The sequence below is a fragment of the Oreochromis niloticus genome, linkage group LG1, assembly GCF_001858045.2.
Source record: "Oreochromis niloticus isolate F11D_XX linkage group LG1, O_niloticus_UMD_NMBU, whole genome shotgun sequence".
Lineage (NCBI taxonomy): Eukaryota > Metazoa > Chordata > Actinopteri > Cichliformes > Cichlidae > Oreochromis > Oreochromis niloticus.
Window position 1 is genome coordinate 22074489 of NC_031965.2, and position 18173 is coordinate 22092661.

The following is an 18173-nucleotide window of genomic DNA, read 5'->3' on the forward strand; positions in this document are numbered from 1 at the left end:
GTGTGCGCGAGGGAGAGAGAGATGCTCTTTCAGTCTGTTGTTTCTGTGTGTACAGAGTCTGGCCATCCTATCTGCGGTAATGGTCTGGTGGAAGAGGGAGAGGAGTGTGACTGTGGCTACCAAGACCAGTGTAAAGACCAATGTTGCTTTAGTGCAGATTCAGGGGAGGGCGAAAAATGCAAACTTAGACCCGGCAAAGTCTGCAGGTAAGATTTTGTGATGAACTGTTGATTGTGGTATTAGTGAGCACAGAACACAGCTGTGAACAGGACAGCATTTGTTTGACTTTTGGTTGCATGGTTTTTTGGTTTTTTTTTGGATTTATTTTGCAGTCCCAGCCAAGGCCCATGTTGCACAACAGAATGTACTTTCAAGACCAATAGTGAGGTGTGCAGACCAGATTCTGAGTGTGCCAATGAGGGCAGGTGTGGTGGAAATACTGCACTGTGTCCTGCCTCACAGCCAAAGGCGAATTTCACCTCTTGTCATAAAGATACACAAGTTTGCATCAATGGGGTATGCTCATATAATCGGCTTCATGTCTTGTTTTCCCGCTTTGTGAGTTTGTATCATAAGTTAAAGGTTTTGTTTTTTGCAATAGGCCTGTACTGGTTCTGTTTGTGCAAAGCACGGACTGGAGGTATGTAGCTGTGCTAAGGAGGATGACAAGGATGAGGCAACTGACCTGTGCCATGTGTGCTGCCAGGACAAAAGTGAGTGTCTGATAGTCATTTAAAACTAGAATTATCTGACGTATAGCATAAGTGCCTGTTGGTTTTAATGTTTGCTTTTAATCATCTTTACAATTAAAAATTTCTTGATAATACAGATGTCACTTACTTTCTTTCTATCCTCAGCGAATCCCAGCACCTGTAGCAGCACAAGGTCAGAGAGATGGGCCCAGTATTTCGATAGGAAAGTGGTGACGCTGCAGCCTGGCTCACCCTGCAATGACTTCAAGGGATACTGCGATGTGTTCAATAAGTGTCGCCTGGTGGATGCCGACGGGCCTCTTGCAAGGCTAAAGAAAGCCATCTTTAATCCTGATTTCTATAATGGTATTGCAGACTGGATAGTGGTGAGTGTCTCAGTGTGGGAGTGTATATAGTGAGAAAGATTTGTCAACATGGTGAAAAACACACATAGCTAATATTTTTAGTGATTTTTGTCTGTGCTTAAATATTCTTTATTACATTCTGTGTCCTTCAGGCCTACTGGTGGGCGGTGCTGTTGATGGGTATTGCTCTGATTATGCTAATGGTTGGCTTCATCAAGGTCTGCAGTGTCCACACACCCAGTAACAACCCCAAGCTTCCTCCACACAAGCATGTGTCTGGTACGGTATCTAAACCAGGGCTCTGCAAAAGAATGAAACTGTGATGACATCTGTGGCCTGTTGTGGTTAAAGAAAAACTAATTTTGGAGCTGAGGGAGAGAAGGGAAATTTGATATTAAAAAAAGTTTGTTTACTTTCATTTTGGATGACAAACTCCATACTGGTTCTATTTGTAAGGTTTAGTCAATTTCATTACATCATGGATTCCACTGATAGCACATGTCCATGTTAGTGAGTAGATGGGCCATGACTTCCAGTTCATTCAAATCAGGGTTTTCTTTTCTTCTAACTATAGCCTATTTGTGACAAATTAATCTTCAGACTTCTAAAATCTCAAGTATTTCCTTTTTTAAGAATCCAATTGCAAAGTACAGTTTAACTTGATTAGGTCATCCACCACAGAGGTTTTTTCCTCTTGTTGTAAAACCTTATAGCATAAAAAAATTACGCTAGTTTCTTTTCTTTGTAAGGATTTCTCTTTAATCTCAGAGGATGTATATTTTTTCTCATACATTTTTTATTTTAACCATTGAGTTTTTTATTTAATAATTTTAAAAAATATTTTTTTAAACAAAAAATGTATTGTATGAATTATTGAATTTTTTTTTTTAATTTTTTTCAATAATTCATATAATACATTTTGCAAGTATACTAACAGTACATGTAACTGAGTTTATATTTACATGTTTTAGTAGGCCATGGCCATGAATGTCATGGTAATTTGAGACTTTTAAGGAGTTTAGAAAAAAATCTAAAATAGATTCAATCTGTGTAGGATCAATAATATACACCCTCCACAACATTTAATTAAATGTCCCTTAGTCAAGCTGCAGCTTGAACAAATTTTGCCAAGAAGACTGGTCAGATATCCAGTCAGAATTATGCCAAAAGCATCGGGTTGAGGTGCAACTTGCTAAGGGATATTCCCATGTATGGATCCCTGTATGGATTAGAGAAAATCCCAAACAAATTTAAACTTTTGCATCTAATTCTTGTGTTTTAAATAATTAAAAATGTATGATGCACAGTTATTCCACCCTGGAAAATGAACAGTTCAGATAAATCATTAAAATCCCTAAATTATCAGGACTTTCATGCCCATGGTATGTGTGTGTGTGTGTGTGGGTATTAACATCTTTGTGGGGACCAAAAATTGGAAGTTTACTTTACTTGTGGGGACCAAAATCCCGGTCCCCACGAGGCACAAAAGCATTTTTGAGACTCAAAATGTGGTTTTAGTGTCAGGGTTACAATTAGGTTATGGTTAGGTTTAGGGTAAGGGTTAGGCATTCATTCTTGATGGTTAGGGTTAGGGTAAGTGGCTAGGGAGAGCATTATGTCAATGAGATGTCCCCACAAGGATATAAATACACACAAGTGTATGTGTGTGTGTGTAAACTTCCACAACTGTGGATAATTGAATGCATATTTAGGTTAAAGAGACAAAGAGATGGCTGAATAGCAAGGTGCTAAGAAATATTTTGTAGTCCAACATGATTACCTTATCATGTAATAGTCAGTACAGTAATTTTACTGTGGGCATTTCTAACAATATAAATGGTAGTAGCATTAATTTGCAGCATTCACTGTATTTCTTTAAGTTAATTGAGATGTCCATTTCCTGTAGACACCCTGAATACCCTGAGACGGCGGCCCCCAGCATCACAGGGCCAGCGCCAAGCTCAGGGCCAGCGCCAAGCTCAGGGCCAGCGCCAAGCTCAGGGCCAGCGCCAAGCTCGGGGCCAGCGTCAGCAGCAAAGAGAGCAGTATCAAATGGGACTGCTGAGATAATGAGGCAAAAGTCCGCTTGTTGCCTTGGTTCTTCTTCGTGCCTACAATCGGAGCACCTTACTCCAAAGAGTTACCTTTACCACTTATTGCAGAATTCTGAGAACTTGCAACTGAAACATTTTTACTGGACAAAACCTGATGTATTTTGGGGTCTAACAAACTCACTCACCTCTGCTCTAAGAGCAAGACTAGCAGTGGTTCACTTAGCTTTTATAGGAAATACATTTTTCCAAGGATGAACGGGGGAGAAATTCACTGATCTCCGTTATTTAGTCTTAATCTTGTTTCTTTTCTTTTTTTTAAACCTTTGAATTTTTTTTTTCTTTTTTGTGGAGGAGAGAGAAGCAAATTTATTAGTTTTTTCACGAGTTTCTGCTGCCAATCAAAAACAGATCTGAGACTTTTTGTTTGAAAAGAACCTGTTTTTCTTTTGCCAATGTGATACCTTTTCCCCCAATACATATAATATATTTTTGTTTTTGTTTGTAAGGCATACTTCTGTTCCTTCTGTGTGCAACTGTATAAATGTTTAGGTAGTTTTGTCTTTTGTTTCGCATGAATTTATTTTTCTTTGAATGGAGATCGTTCACGGTTTTAATTCATCTTCTCAGGATCAATAAAACGACAGAATACAAGTGTAAAAGACGACTGCTTGACTGGAAGAATGTAGATAAATGAGCTCGATGAGACCAGTGATTCATCTGGTGTTCTGTGTATTTGTAGTTGTGATATGGTCTGCAGATGTGTTTACAACAAAATACTTGGGGTGGAATCGAATGATGAGAAAATAGCTTTTATTAAACTGATTGTATCACACTTGTATTCTGTAATAACTCTTTTTACCTAACTGGTTGCTTTGACTCTGAACTGTGAAACAACCACTTTGTGCTACATGTAGATCTTTACATTCAGAAAAATGAAAGCAAAAACCAGAATGTGTTAAACCAAACTCACAGTACAAGTGTACAGAAATGATCAGAGGAGAGAAGAGTCCTGGTTTGACTGTCGTGTCTTTTAATTCTTGTCATCTGTCCATCACACATTAGCAGTTAAAGACAAAATAAAACCACTCAAATGCAGTCAGGCCTTTGTACCCAGGTAAGGAACCTGCCCAGATTTAAATGTGGTTTGTTTTTTGTTTTTTTTGTTTTTTGCTCTTAATGCTTTTTAATGCAGTTGAGATTGTTTCTATTTGTGCATGGAGTTGGGAAATCTAGCGATTCTAATTGTATTATTGCTTTGTTGCTGCTGTTAACAGATCTTTATCGGAGTGAACAATCACAACGCATCAGCCATCCACTACTGTTCTGTCCTTCTTTTTCCTACTGATTGGGGATTTTGTTAACCTTTGTTACTCCCTTTGGTTTTGTGTGATTACATTAAATATGTGCCTACTCAGAGCAGTGTGACTGAAGTTGATGTACAAGTGTCAGCGATCGTTACTGAAGACTGAAACGAGGTCTGTGTGATGCAACTTAGAGCATAGCAGTGCCTGACTGTAGACACTCTATCAGCCAGCACGTGAAGAATCCAGTTTTGCACACAAATAAAGAAACTTTTCTTTGGCTTAACTTGAGCAGTATTCAGTAAGTGTAATTTTAGGTTCTTTTCAGATGAATAGATACAGAATAGATGCAGAACACACAAACATGATTTGTTGACTACATAACATATGTTTAGTAGAATAAAAGAGATGCTCTCTCAAATGAGCTCTGTTGAGCGCAGCTGCAATTTAACATTGTTTTATGTGCAAGATGCCAGGATGTCTTACAGACCAGATTCTATGCAGAGCTTCACAGAGTTTTACAATTTGGCCTTCTCAGTGAGAAATGCCTCCAGCGTGTCCTGCTGAGAGGGTACACGGAAAACCAGTTTCGATAAGAATTGTCCGTGTGCTGCAGCAAAGCTTGTGAACAGGCAGAAATGCAATTCTTTTGCTCCTTTTTCTTCTGTTCTTTGTCTTTTTGGTGCTACTAGTTATGCTTTTTGTTGCGAATGAGATTTTCTGTGGCTTTTTTTCTTTTTAAAAAAAAAGGCTTTTGTCTGTTTGAGAGACGCTTTGCTGAAACATACGTATCTTTTTTTTATATATGTATGATGTGGATACTTGGTGTTGAGGGTTAATACTCTGGGATTTTGTTTGTTGATGTTGATAAACTGCACTGAAATGTAAGTGATGTAAACAGAATCCATAATGTTATAGATTCATTACTACTGTCTGACTTAATGCATTGTCTTTTATACTGTGCCTTCAAATTGTCTGGGTTTTTTTCCCCCCTTCTTTTTTTTCTGATTCTCACCCTGCTTGATTTGAATATTTTACTACATTTGCAAAGGTGGAAATGTATAATTTCTTTCAAATTACTTGAACTGCATTAATAAAATTGAATATACCAAATTGTTTTCCCTGTTTGTCCAGTGTTAAAGGTAGCGCCGTGGATTTCTGGTACTTTAAAAAAGAAAAGTTTTACAATTTAATTTGATGTTATGTTATTCGACCCACAAATGGTTCAAAGTGATGATTAGTGAGAGGATTCAAGTGTCGCGCCTGATTTAGAAGAAGATTCAACTGCTTTCAAGTTTTCCGCTGTAACAGCCTGCCCTCTGCAGTCATCGCCTGGTAATCACTTGCCTTTCTTAAGCCTGCAGTGTATCATATCTGATACATGAGATTTTGACTGATTTTTTTTTTTCAAGCAATTATGATGCAAATCAAAATAATAGATCCAAAACAGGCGTCAATAGAGGGTTCAATAAACATCAATTTCAGTTAGAATTTAGTTAGATTAGTTCCTGTTTCAGGCTTTAAAGGGTTTAGCGCTTTAACTTACAATTGAACCTGTCAGTTGTGTTTTCATTCAACCAAAATATCTGCACATTTTTGACCTGGAAAAATGTGTTAGTCCGTAGATGGATACGAATGGACCTTTGTGCAGGTGTAGAAAAAATAAACCCACCTAATGACATGACAGAAAAGAACAGAGTATATTTATTCAGCACTCTTTCCAGCAATTATGGTTTTCTGAGTTACTCCCTGAATGTACACAACTTAACTTCAAGGAGGGAGAATTTTATCGCATTAGTTGTTGTTCTCAAGGGCCATTCATCTGATATCTTCAGAGAATGACCCACACAAGTCTATAAGTTGTCCTTTCTTCTGGGCCTTTTTGGTCTCTCTTCCTTACAGCGTACAAACACTATGTCTTCAGACGCTTCCATTTGTCCCTCGTTTGTCATGGAACAGAAAGATGTCCTGGAAAACAGAGACGATGTCGTTAACACAGTGCGATTAAACAGAAAGAGCGAGTGCAGGAGTAAAGATTAACCAGTCTGTGTATGGGAAACAACCCACTAGATGGCATCAGCAGTCTGTAATGGTCTCAAGTGTTTCTTTGTATCGTTTTAGCATCTTTATCTTACAATATGAAGCACCTTGAGCCAACTGTTGCTGTGATTTGGCACCATTTCATTAAAACTGAACTGAATTAATATAATTCAGTATCAGTAATATTACTCGTCTTAGCACTACTGTACAACTTAAGACACCTGTACTTGACTTTATTATATATCACATGTGATGCGAAAAACTGCAGGGTCAACAGAACGCAGGTCGTCTGTGATGCCCCCAACGCAAGTTAAAACTTTACAATGCAAAGAGAAAAAAAACATATAAACACCATTCAAAACACGGCAGCTTTCTCTGGGTCAAAGCTCATTTGAATGTGTACAGAGTGGGAATGGGAACATATTTTGGAAATCATGGACACTGTGTCCTCCAATAGATGCAACAGTAAAAGGACTGGTACTTACATTGCACTCTCTTACTCTATTTGAGCACTCAAAGTACTTTCTAGCCACAAGCCTTAATCACCATTTTATATGCCTAATTGCTTTTATAGCGATTTAACCTAACACATAGATGCAGCTCGGGGCTCAGTATCTTGCCCAGGGAAACACTGACACGCAGACTAAAACCACTGACCTTCCAATTAGTAGACAACCTGCTCTACCTCCTGAGCCACAGCTGCAACGTGTTAATCCATGAAGGCCCCATTAATGCTGAATGACACATATATTCAGATAGAGCCATTCAGATGTCTCTTTCAGAGAAGGGCTTGTTGCATGCTAAAAAACAATCACTAAAAAACATTTCACCTTTAAAAGTACAGTTAATGTTCTTTTTAGTTTTTGTCACGGCTTTAGATCGATAGATAGATAGATAGATAGATAGATAGATAGATGAAAAGCTGTATAATTATTTGTACTCTCCATTATTTAAGCCCTTAGTGTAGGGGTGTCAAACATGAGGCTGGGGGGGCAGAATTGGCACAGCTAAGACTCCAAATCGGCCTGCTGGATTTCTTTAGAAAATATGAAGGAGGGTATAAATGTTATATATTTATAAGTTTTACAGCTTGTTGATAATGACTTCCCCCATTCATTCTACAACAAAGTAGTTAAGTAATAGATAAACAATTAAAGACAGAACAATTCCTGTTTTTTTACTGTCTACTAAAGAAACTTTGGTTAAAACAAGAAAATTCTCAGCAATCAAGAAAAACTTTCAGTTTTATAAATGTGGGACAGTCAGGGCAGTGAGCTGACTGTCATGTGTCATGTAGAAAAACTGACAAGTGCTGTTGAAACTGCACTTAAAAAAAAAAAAAAATTAAGATATGTCACAGATTAAATGTGCAGTTAGACATTTTTAACAGTGCAGTTTCACTCGTTTAGCCCATTTAAGATGAAAGTAGGTTGTATGAGGCCCTCCATGTAAAAGGAGTTTGAGATCCCTGCCCAAATGCCAAGTGTATCATATTTGATACACATAAATATGGCAAATTCTGGCAATTATTTCACAGTTTAGGCTTTGAAGGGTTGAGCTGTGACCAAACATGTTGTACTTGTGAAATCTGGAATTTATCTTTGCATCCAGCTCGTAAGAAACATGTGTACCTCTTCTGTGTTTCGCCTGCTTTGACGCTGACTTTGCCCACATTCAGGAGTCTTTTTCTCTCCCAAGTTCTCCAAGGAATGATGGTCTGCACCTTGTCCCACACATTTTCCCACAGAGGAGATGCCTCCCAGCGCATATTGAGCAACATCAGTTCCCCCAAGTCTCTGTCCAGGGTGATCAGGAAGGTGAAGGTTTTGTTACCTGAAATCTTTTCATTGCTGGTGGAGATTTTTAAAACAGAAATCGAGAGAGACAAAGTTAGACGAGAGTTAATCACCCTGCAAAAGGCTGTTGTGGCGGCTCAGACTAGAGCGGGACAGCAGATGAGATTTCCTCTGCTAGCACTGTTTAGCCTGAGACGCTTTGATACACAGAATATGAAGGATAACACAGTTGTCAGGGAATAATGTCTTGTTTAAATTATTCATCCCATCATCCCCATTTATAGTTCTCTTTCATGCAAAGGCTTCAGTTGTTTCCATGTGTGTCAGCTGCTCTCCTTAACTTGCTTTGTAGAGCTGAGAGCCCAGCTGCATATTGCATGTGTCAAAGAGTGCTCATATGTGTTCTGATTTAAGCCCGATGGGGGGTGGGGGGTGGTGGTGGTGGTACAGTACTCACAAGGTGATGTCCACAGCTCCACTCTCTTCTTTTGTTCCTGTGAGGGAGATCGTAAGAGAGGGCTCAACCTTCTCCGTCTGATTGACGAACTGGATCCTGAACTGGTAATGATACACTGAAGGGTGACAGCCAGAAACAGAAGAAGAAGAGGACACGGTTACAGAGAAACCCCCCGACTCAGTTTTCAGTTTTTCTTGTTAGCTTTATATTTTATCAGTCTAACATATAGGATAATAAAACATTGAAAAAGGAACAGATTTTGTGTAGATAATGGCTGATTTTGTTTTCCTACCAGTCAAATAAAAGACTGGATTCATTTACTGGTGGATCTGGACTGTCTAAACAGATTTAGATGTAAGTTTGTATTCTGTAGTGTGAAAAATTGGTAAAAACTGGTCTGTAATTTCTTGATTTAGACAAAGAAAATTTTTTTATGAAGCCAAAGTGGCCCGGATCTTTCACTTTTAACTACTAAAATCTAATTTGTTTATCTTAGGCTTATGGAGCTAATGGAGTTCAATCAAGACAGAAAACCGGGAAAATGAGGCCATCAAAGTGCAAAGTTTCAAAATCCTACACATAGCTACAATAAAGGATAACACCATGTCTGATATTTATGTTTTCATGTCTGCCAATTCCACTAAAAGACCAAAACATTGTGGTTTCCAACCCAGTTGATGGCACCAATCTAAAAGCCATCCTTTCCTACTAAAGATCTAAATTACAAATAAAATTACTGTGGTTTGTAATTTTGAAAAGAAGCTAAAATATTTACCATATATAGGATGGACTCAGTGTCTGTGTTTATGAAAATAGCACAAAATTTCACCTGTTCTCTGACATTTTAATGGATTCTCAAAAAAAAAATTAAGCTGTAAAAAGTCTTGGTCTTGTCATAGGTTTATTTGAATAACAAATAGCAACTAGAAATCTTCTTGGGATGAGATTTTATACCATGATGACAGATGCACCGAATCCCTTCAAATCTACTGCCACTCCACTTTAACTTAAATAAAATTTGGCCTCTTTATTTTTGTGTAATCTTGCCGTCAAACAGATTTATTTTGCCTTAATAACACGCGCAAAAGCTATTTATATATATAAAGTCTGTCAGTGTCTGTAATGGGAGTATTTAATGGGAGATATAAGTGTATCCTGTTGGCCCATTATGACTTTTACCCGCCTGTTAGGTCAAAATGACAAACCATACGTTTGTAAGGCATCCGAGACCGTGTTTTCAGGTAGAGCCTCTTGCTGGTGCCCGTGCGGACTTTCTTGATATCATAGCCGAGCGTGTTGCAGCGATTCTTCCGGCAGTCCAGACAGACGCCCTTGTCAAAGGCGCTGTTGTCGCTGCACCTGTAGGCCATGCTCTGCTTGTCTTTATTGAGCAGAGAGTCAATGAAGAGATGGACGGAGCGCTCATGGGCACATTTCACTGTTTGCCCAAAGCCTAAAAGAAGAAATAAAAATGTGGTGAAAATTTTAAACCTGCTTCTTCAAAACAACTTTGATCTGACTTTCAACGGATTGTGGAGCAGCTAAATCACGAAGCCTGACCATTATTTGTGGATCGAGTTCATTATCACCAAATCGTGGCATCTATCAGCTCTTGCTTCTGTCACATCTCCTATAAGTGACTCATTATGTCTGACACGGCTCTGCTCTGAAGGCCGTTTCTCTGAGCAGCAGCTTGTAGCCTGGAGGCAGCTCAGCTCAGACGGATGGAGAGAGAAAAAGCACGGCACATGTTGCTAATTAACTCCTGAGGATGACAGATGCTTTAATGTGGTTCTCGCTGTCATATTGTGAGGATGTGTTTAGGATTGAGAGGCAGCATAAATCCCACAGCCACTTCTGTTAGACTGCATGAAATTAAATACATCTGCCTAAACACAGAAGAAGAAACTGTCAACAAGCAGAAGAGGAATCGGCATCCTAGACGTGGCTTCTAAACCAGTGTTCTGAGGTGGCAAGGCCAATTAAGAAAAAAAATGTTATGATAGAGCGTGCAAAGAAGGAAACCAGAAAGCCTTTAAGCAGAAGGCCATGCTGCTCTGATCGGAGTTTGGATTTAAACCAGAAGAACCAGAAACCTGAATGCCTTTTCAGGCAGGGAATGGATGCCTACTTTACACAGACTCAATGCAGACATTAAATAAATAAACAAATGTAATAGCTTTGGTATTCTTGATAAATATCCATAAATATGGTCTGGATTTGTAAAAGACTGTTTGTTCATTAAAAAGTTTAGAATATTTAAGTTTCATTACAATGTTTAAAGTGGCCACTTCATTAGATACATCTGGCTAGGGTTGGGTGCAGGGGCGTAATTTCCAGGGGGGTTAGGGGGTTATGACCCCCCCCCCCCCCCCCCAATAATCAGACCCAGCCAATATAACCCCCCCCCCCAATAAAATTATGAATTATCTTGCATAAATAGGCTGTTGATTTTCTTTGCTCATTTCAGTTATTACCAGCAAAATAGTTGCATGTTTAATCATCTGGGAATTTACCCAGATTTATTTATTTATTTAGACAGAGATCTTGACCCCCCCAATGTTCAGCACAAAGTTACGCCGATGGTTGGGTGCCCCATTCAGAGCTGCTTTAATTCTTTGTAGAACAGATTCAACAAGGGGCTGGAAACATTTCACCAAAAGCAGCAGTTTGAACCGTGAATTCGAGGCAGGATCGATCCATGCTGTTTATCATCTGAATGTCAGAGCAGAAATTGAGACTCATCAGAGCAGGCAGCTTGTTGCCAGTCTTCAGTGGCAAACAGACAGCAGGATGTTCTGTAGTTCTATCCCACACTTACAGACCATGTAAAACTATGCAGCCTCTAAGAGGCATCACAGAGCTGCTGATTTCATGCTGCCCAGAAATACTATACTATAAAAAAAACATGGCTACTTCTGGTGGTCACAATTTTTAATGTGCTGTTACGTATTTATCTTACCAAGGATCCCGTACTGGGATATGTGCTCGTAAATGTTTTGCAGGTCACACCCTGGTTGGAAATCTCCTCCATTCGGGTAAAAGTCATAATGGGCCACAGCTTGCTTAATTCCCACACTGAGGCCCATACGCTCGTGGGTGAAAGTGTGGATGGCATCCACAAATTCAGCATCATCAGGAGACAGTCTGTCCGTGGTAGACATGCCTTCAAACAGCGGACCAGCTGGATCAAGCCCTGAACAGACATGATACAGACAAGCGTCAGGTGGTTTTAGAATATTAAATGAATAAATTGCTATTTGTTAAATTTAGCTATGAAAGGACTTAAAACCTCACCAGTAATTCTTCCAATCTTCTCCTGACCTGTCAGAAAGCTCCCAGCAAATCCAGAGATGTGAGCGCCGAGGCTGTAGCCAATCAAATGAGCATTTCTAAGTGGGTACTTGTAGTGCTCCTGTAGGTGATTAAAGGCATGCATGATTGCTGAAATGTATAGATGTGACTATGGTATAAAAATGTATCACCTTTCAGTCCACTGACATCATAAAGATCAGTGGAGAAGTTTATTCTCACCTGAAGCGTCTGCAGCAGGTGAGCTATGTCTTTTCCAACAGTGCGGGTTCTCTGTACTGCGACTGGATAGTGCTGCTGAGCCAGCGACAGCCAGTCTGTAAGCACCACATTTGCATCTATCAGGTTTGTCCTCACAGCCGTGGCTAACCTCATCACCCAGCTCTCCATCATGCCATCCACCTTCACAACAGCAAAACTGAGCGTTAAAAAAACAGCTTCTTACTTTTAAAGTGTTAATATGTGCTGTGCACAGTACAATCCTGTGCATAGTAACAGTTCATTTCAGCAAAAATGAGAGAAAGTGCAGTGACTCTGTTACTTAATATATTGGCATAGTCTTTGTGTTTATGGAGGGTTTTTTTCTTTCTTAGTTTTCTTTTTGAATTCTTAGTATATGGGATTGGGGTTTCGGTTTGGTTCTCATTTGTTGAGCTGGTGTTTGTTGGTTTTTATGGAGTCTTAATTCTCATGGTATTTTTGAATTCTGGTTCTTATTTTTATGCACTTGTCACAAGTTTCTTTTTTAGTGATTTGTAGTTCTTGTGAAATTAGTGAGTTTTGTTTTGTGTTTTGCTTCCGTTTGTTATTCTTCGCCAGTATTCCCCAGTCTGTGTCCCCTCTGTCTCGTTCATGTCCTCATGTCTTCACGTGTCATCCTTCACTGTCTCTTATGCTTCTCCAGTTCCAGCTGTCTTTAGTCTGAAGCTTAATTTTTCTTTGTTTTTCCTGTGTCTTTAAAATGTTGCCCCATTGAATGAGTTCATTCATGTTCCATATTTGTTTTTCATGTTTCACTGTCTCCTTGTTTCAGTAAAGGTGATTGTTGTTCATTTTCTGTGTCTGTTTTCATTTGTATAATCACTTGTGATTTTGCGTATCAGTGTTTTATCGTTGTCACCTGTGTTGATTACGTTCACCTGTGTCTTGTTCCCCATGCATCTCTAATTTCCAGCTAATCCTCAGTGTCTATAGTCTCCTGTCCTTCCTTTGTCAGACTGATTGCCTGGCATCTGGACCCTATTCTCAGACTATGCAAGTCTGTTTCTGCCACTGAAAAAAACAATTTTTTTGCCATCCATAAGTCAAAATTTTAGGTTATTTTCCGAAAAAAAAATCTTTAAATTGAAAAACAAACTTGAAATTTTGCTTTTATAACATACTCTGCAGACATGACTGTGAAATATACACTATATGGTTTCTATAAAATCAGGCTACCTCATGCGGGGAGGCATAACAAACTACAGGGCGACTAAGAGAGTGCATCCTCAGCCAAGGCCTGCTTCCTGTTTTGCAGTTTTAGAATAGGTGACCTGGATGTGCACCAAAATGAAACAGCTTCCTTTTATCTGCCCATCCTCCACCTCTCCTGCAACATTCATGTACTTCAGCTTGGTGTTGAAATCTCGCTGACAGATAAATATGATACAGATTGTTTTTACCTTGTGAATGGGAATTACCGCAAGGAGGTTTTATGTATTTTGACAGGTGTTCTTACGTCTGTTTGTGGACAAATATTTTCACTGTGATAGAGACAGCTTTATAGTTGTGTAACTGAGATCAAAATGTCCCATACTCCAAAGAGAAAAGGGCACTCAAAGTTCAGTGGGGTCAAGAGAGTCATGGCACTAGCACCCCACCCCTTCTACTTTTTAATGTACGTTTCTCTGTGTTAGCCCTGCAAGAGGCTGGCGACCTATTCAAGATGTACCCCTCCTCTCGCCCTTTGACCACTGGGATAGCCCCCCCTCCCCAACAACTCTGAACTAGATAAGCAAAAAGGTTGAATGATGGATAATGTACGTATAAATCTCCACTGAAGCTTTAGTAATCTTGAGTTGTGACGGGTGTGGTCTGGGAACTAACTGCTATTGTGGCTGACATGATTTGATCCAAAATTTAATTACATTTCAGTGCAGATCCACATGTCTACCTCATGGTGTGTTTTTTCAACATGTTTCAGCCTTTTGAAGACGTTTCCCTCCCTGTAGTCAAGATCCATGTTTAGTATCCAGTGGCTTAAGTCAGCGAAGCGTAAAGAGAGAAAAGGGAGTTGACCTTACCGACCACCCATGAGTGATGATGATGAGGGGATTACTGCTGTTGAAGCCACAGGAGGTGAGAGTGTGCAGCTGCAGAGGGTCCAGCGTGCAGGTGTCCTCACCTCCTAAAAACAGCCTAAAGATTGAACTGCTGACATGAGGCTCTTTCTCCCTCAGGACACCCCTCTGCTCTGTCTCCACTCCACCTCAGAAATCAAATAATGGATGGATTGTCTGTTAGAAACGAATACTTTACAGAACACATTGAAACAATGGTTATGCTTACAGAATAATTACAAATAATGAATGGAAATTTGTCAATTTGAGAACACTGAGTGGGTTTTGATGCATTAATGCAAGTATTTGAATGAGTAAACGTGGAGAAATCAGGACAGTCAGTTCCTGCTGAGGTTCCATTGGACTGTAGACTGACTAACGCCCAATCAGAAGCCCTTTGCTGTGAGTCCAGGTCATACAGACCTCGCTGGCATCTGCTCACAGACATCACTTCACAACAAGTCTCATCGGATGAATCTCTGCCAGACTCTTCTATCATTTGTTACGTAAACTCCTCCTCCCTCAACATGTTTAAAACCACAGCCAATAATGCCAAAAACCAAGGCGCCTGTAAACACCCAGCGATGCAGCTGCCTTCATGCAAGTTCTGGTTCCTGATGTGAAGCCCAAATCGTCTTAGCAACGAAAGTAAAAGAACATCCAGCCATCATTTATCATCATTTGCTTTGGTGTGTCTCTTCAGTGACTGTTTATCGACACGAACAGTTAAAACAGTCTGACTCATTAGTAACAGAACACAAACAAACCCTAACCCAGAAATTTGTACAAGAACTGTGTTTACTTTGCAAATCAGTCATGGTATCTATCACAGCGCATAATTTAAAAAAACATATTTCTAAATGGGCCATGAAGTCTGTCATAAGCCCACATTTAAAGACGCAGTAAAAACACCGGCACTGAAGATTGAGATGGAGAAAATAATGGCAAACCCTAAGGAATATGATTTATTACGTTTTATTTATATAGCGCCAAATCACAACAACAGTTACCTCAAGTAGCTTTGTATTGTGAGGTAAACACCCCACAATACTACAAGGAAATCTGATCCGAGTTAAAATCTCCACTAACTTTTCCTTTTTGTGCACGTTTCAATGATTTCGTTGTAGGACTTTTCAAAAAATTATAACAATCATCAATAAGGTGTGAACGCATCCTTTTAGCTTTTAAATAGTTGAGATTTTGTAGAAAAAAGGCTGGGTTTTAAGATGTTAAATATTTTATTTAAAAAAGGATCTAAAAGTTCAAAACAAGAAGCTCAACTTAACAAGATCTGACAGCTTTTTCAGTTTTTAAGCCTCTATCTGGATGAACCCAGATATCCACATGGTGGAGAAAAGGCTAACACCTTTGTCCAAAATCTCCCATAGGTGTTAAAAAAACATGATTCACATTTTTATATTCATCAGATCATTTGGTGACCTGTTTTTCCCCCAGACACCGGGGGCACTGGCAATTTTGAAAGGACCGATTACATGAAAACATGTTTTATCACAGGATAAAAGTGAAAGCTTAGAACGGCTTTATACCGATTTGAAGTGACTCTTCACTGTAAGGGAACAAGGGGAACCAAGTCATGCCAGGAAAACACACACACACACACACACACACACACACACACACACACACACTGTTCGTGTTTCTCCTCTTGTTTGTTGCTCATCTGTGGAATCTTAATGTAATTTTTAAATGTCATTGTTCATATGAACTAGTAAAAATAAACATACAGCCTGAAGCAGCTGGACTGAAACTTGGTTAAAATTTCACTTTACAAGACATGAATTTACTTTCAGCTGCCTCCTGATTTACACAGGGTAGCCATGACAGGTAGCTCCACATGTTTAATTTATCTGTGTTTCTATGTCGGCCCCCTCTGCGATCCATTTGTGTCTCCTCCTGGGACCAAATCGGGGATCTTTTGCTTGTTAGGCAAATACTACTCTGTGTAGCCAAATCTTTATAACTATCTACTGTGAGGCTAAATAAACAGTAAAGATTGTTTTAAAGATTGTCTTTAGAAAGAGATACTTTGGGAAATAATGTGTATACTTCTGCAGAGTACACATTGGCTAATTTCTGTGTGAGTCTCATTGCAAACACTTTACTCAGCATGAATTCACAGCATGAACTATAGTTAAATTTAGTGCTTGTTAAAGTTTTTGATAGCATCTATCAATCTGTGCATAAATCACAGAAGCGAAGGCAAGGCATGATATTTCACTTACCTGCTCTGATCCCTTTGATTTTCTTTCCCTCACTGAGGTGATAGATTAAAAGTAAACACCACAAGACTTTGACCACAAACATGCCGTCAGCTTGGTAGGTCCTTTTGGCCACGCTTAGAAAATCTTCAGCGCGTGCTGTGGATTTTAAAGGTGAGAGCCTTTTGTCTGCAGATGTAGGAGCTGTTTTTAAGGAAGCCTCATTTCTGTCCTGAGGATTGAAATCAGATCATTTTACCCTACTCTAAAGAGAAAGAGAGGGGACACCAGGAGCAATGGTTCATGGATAAGGGGGATTTATTCTTATCCTGATTGGCTGGGGGCTGGATGGTGTACATTGAGCACATTGTGAAAGAGCAGAGGTATGATAGGCAGGGGATGTGGTACGATGTGCTGGGAGTGACTAATAGGTAGAAGTGACCTTGGATCCTCCATCGAGACCCTTTCCAGGTACCAGGGTAGAGGTACAGAATATGTACTTTTTATGTAGCTTTTATAGAACTATGTGTTATTGGATAAAGACATGACATGGATTAGATGTGGACTATTACTGCATTACTTAAACCTATGTTTAAACAGTTGACGAAGAGCACTCTGTGTACCCAGGGCACACAGTGGATCAATACTGCACACAAAATTTTCTTAACGTCACCCAGAGTGGGTAAAAAATAAAACCCCAGGCACTTGTTTTCATAGTAATAGTAATTTAGTAATATTGGGTATTATAAAAATAGTATAGCGTCTAAATCATATTTTCTTCAGTTTTAATCTGCTGTTTTCGCTTTGTTTCTTTTAATGCGTACACAGTTTTCACTTCTGATTTCTGTTTATAATCTCTGTTTTTTTTTTATAAAGAAGTGTATTTGTATTTTGTTTGTCTTTTGTATTAAAAAGTCTATGTAATATCTCTTTCAAGATAAATTTTAACATTTGCTTGATTCAGTACTTTTATATTAACAATGAATCATATTATTGTGTGTGCAGTCGTAGTGGCATCAGGCTTATATTTTGGTGTCTTTGTATCTATTGTCTATCTGTCTGATATTAATTTTTTAAAAAAAGTTTAGTTTTGGGCTTCCTCATTGCTTTGAGGAAAAATAAGCAAATAAATAAATTTTGTTTTATTTATATGGCACAAATCAGAACAACAGTAGCCTCAACGTATATTATATTGTAAGGTAAGGTGTTTGCTATATTAACCTTACTATTAAACACTCTCTATACCTGTTCTGAACAGCAGCTATATTTAAAGCTGAGGTTTGTTTAATATATGATGTCACCTGACACACTTTCAGACAGCAAACTTGACGACCCTGCTCTTTGCCAAAGATTGTGTACATCCATGCCATCTTCACGTGTGTGCACACAGTTTTAGCAGGCAAGCACTGCCTTTGTGATGGTACTTTACATATTTACATCCAGATGAGGGAAACATGGTGACAGCATAAAGACTGATGGGGAATCAAAGCTGCCATAAACACTTAATCTAGATCACAGAATGCAGCCGGCTCGGGTAGTGTGATCCTCTATGATGTAAAGTCAAAGAGAGGCTGCTTTCTGAGGAAAAACTCCAAAACCAGTGATAAGAAAACACTTTC

General features: G+C 39.1%; 2 protein-coding genes across 2 annotated transcripts in view; one reads left to right on the plus strand and one right to left on the minus strand.

Annotated features, from left to right (window-relative positions):
• adam10a (ADAM metallopeptidase domain 10a) overlaps positions 1-5525 on the plus strand; it is a 30416-nt gene extending 24891 nt beyond the window's left edge. Inside the window, exons 11-16 of the mRNA XM_003442352.5 lie at positions 56-206; positions 333-516; positions 602-713; positions 858-1078; positions 1210-1336; positions 2964-5525. Coding sequence (XP_003442400.1) covers positions 56-206; positions 333-516; positions 602-713; positions 858-1078; positions 1210-1336; positions 2964-3127 — 959 coding nt within the window. The 3' untranslated portion in view covers positions 3128-5525. The remainder of the gene's footprint in view (positions 1-55; positions 207-332; positions 517-601; positions 714-857; positions 1079-1209; positions 1337-2963) is intronic.
• A 573-nt stretch (positions 5526-6098) lies between these two features.
• Positions 6099-16869, minus strand: lipca (lipase, hepatic a). Its single transcript, XM_003442268.5, has 9 exons — positions 16579-16869; positions 14300-14484; positions 12240-12419; positions 12003-12120; positions 11668-11901; positions 9916-10158; positions 8706-8820; positions 8084-8302; positions 6099-6380 (listed from the first exon to the last, which is right to left on the minus strand). Exons 1-9 carry the CDS (start codon positions 16658-16660, stop codon positions 6266-6268), a joined length of 1491 nt encoding a protein of 496 aa, XP_003442316.1. The 5' UTR covers positions 16661-16869; the 3' UTR covers positions 6099-6265.
• Between the last annotated feature and the right edge of the window lie 1304 nt (positions 16870-18173).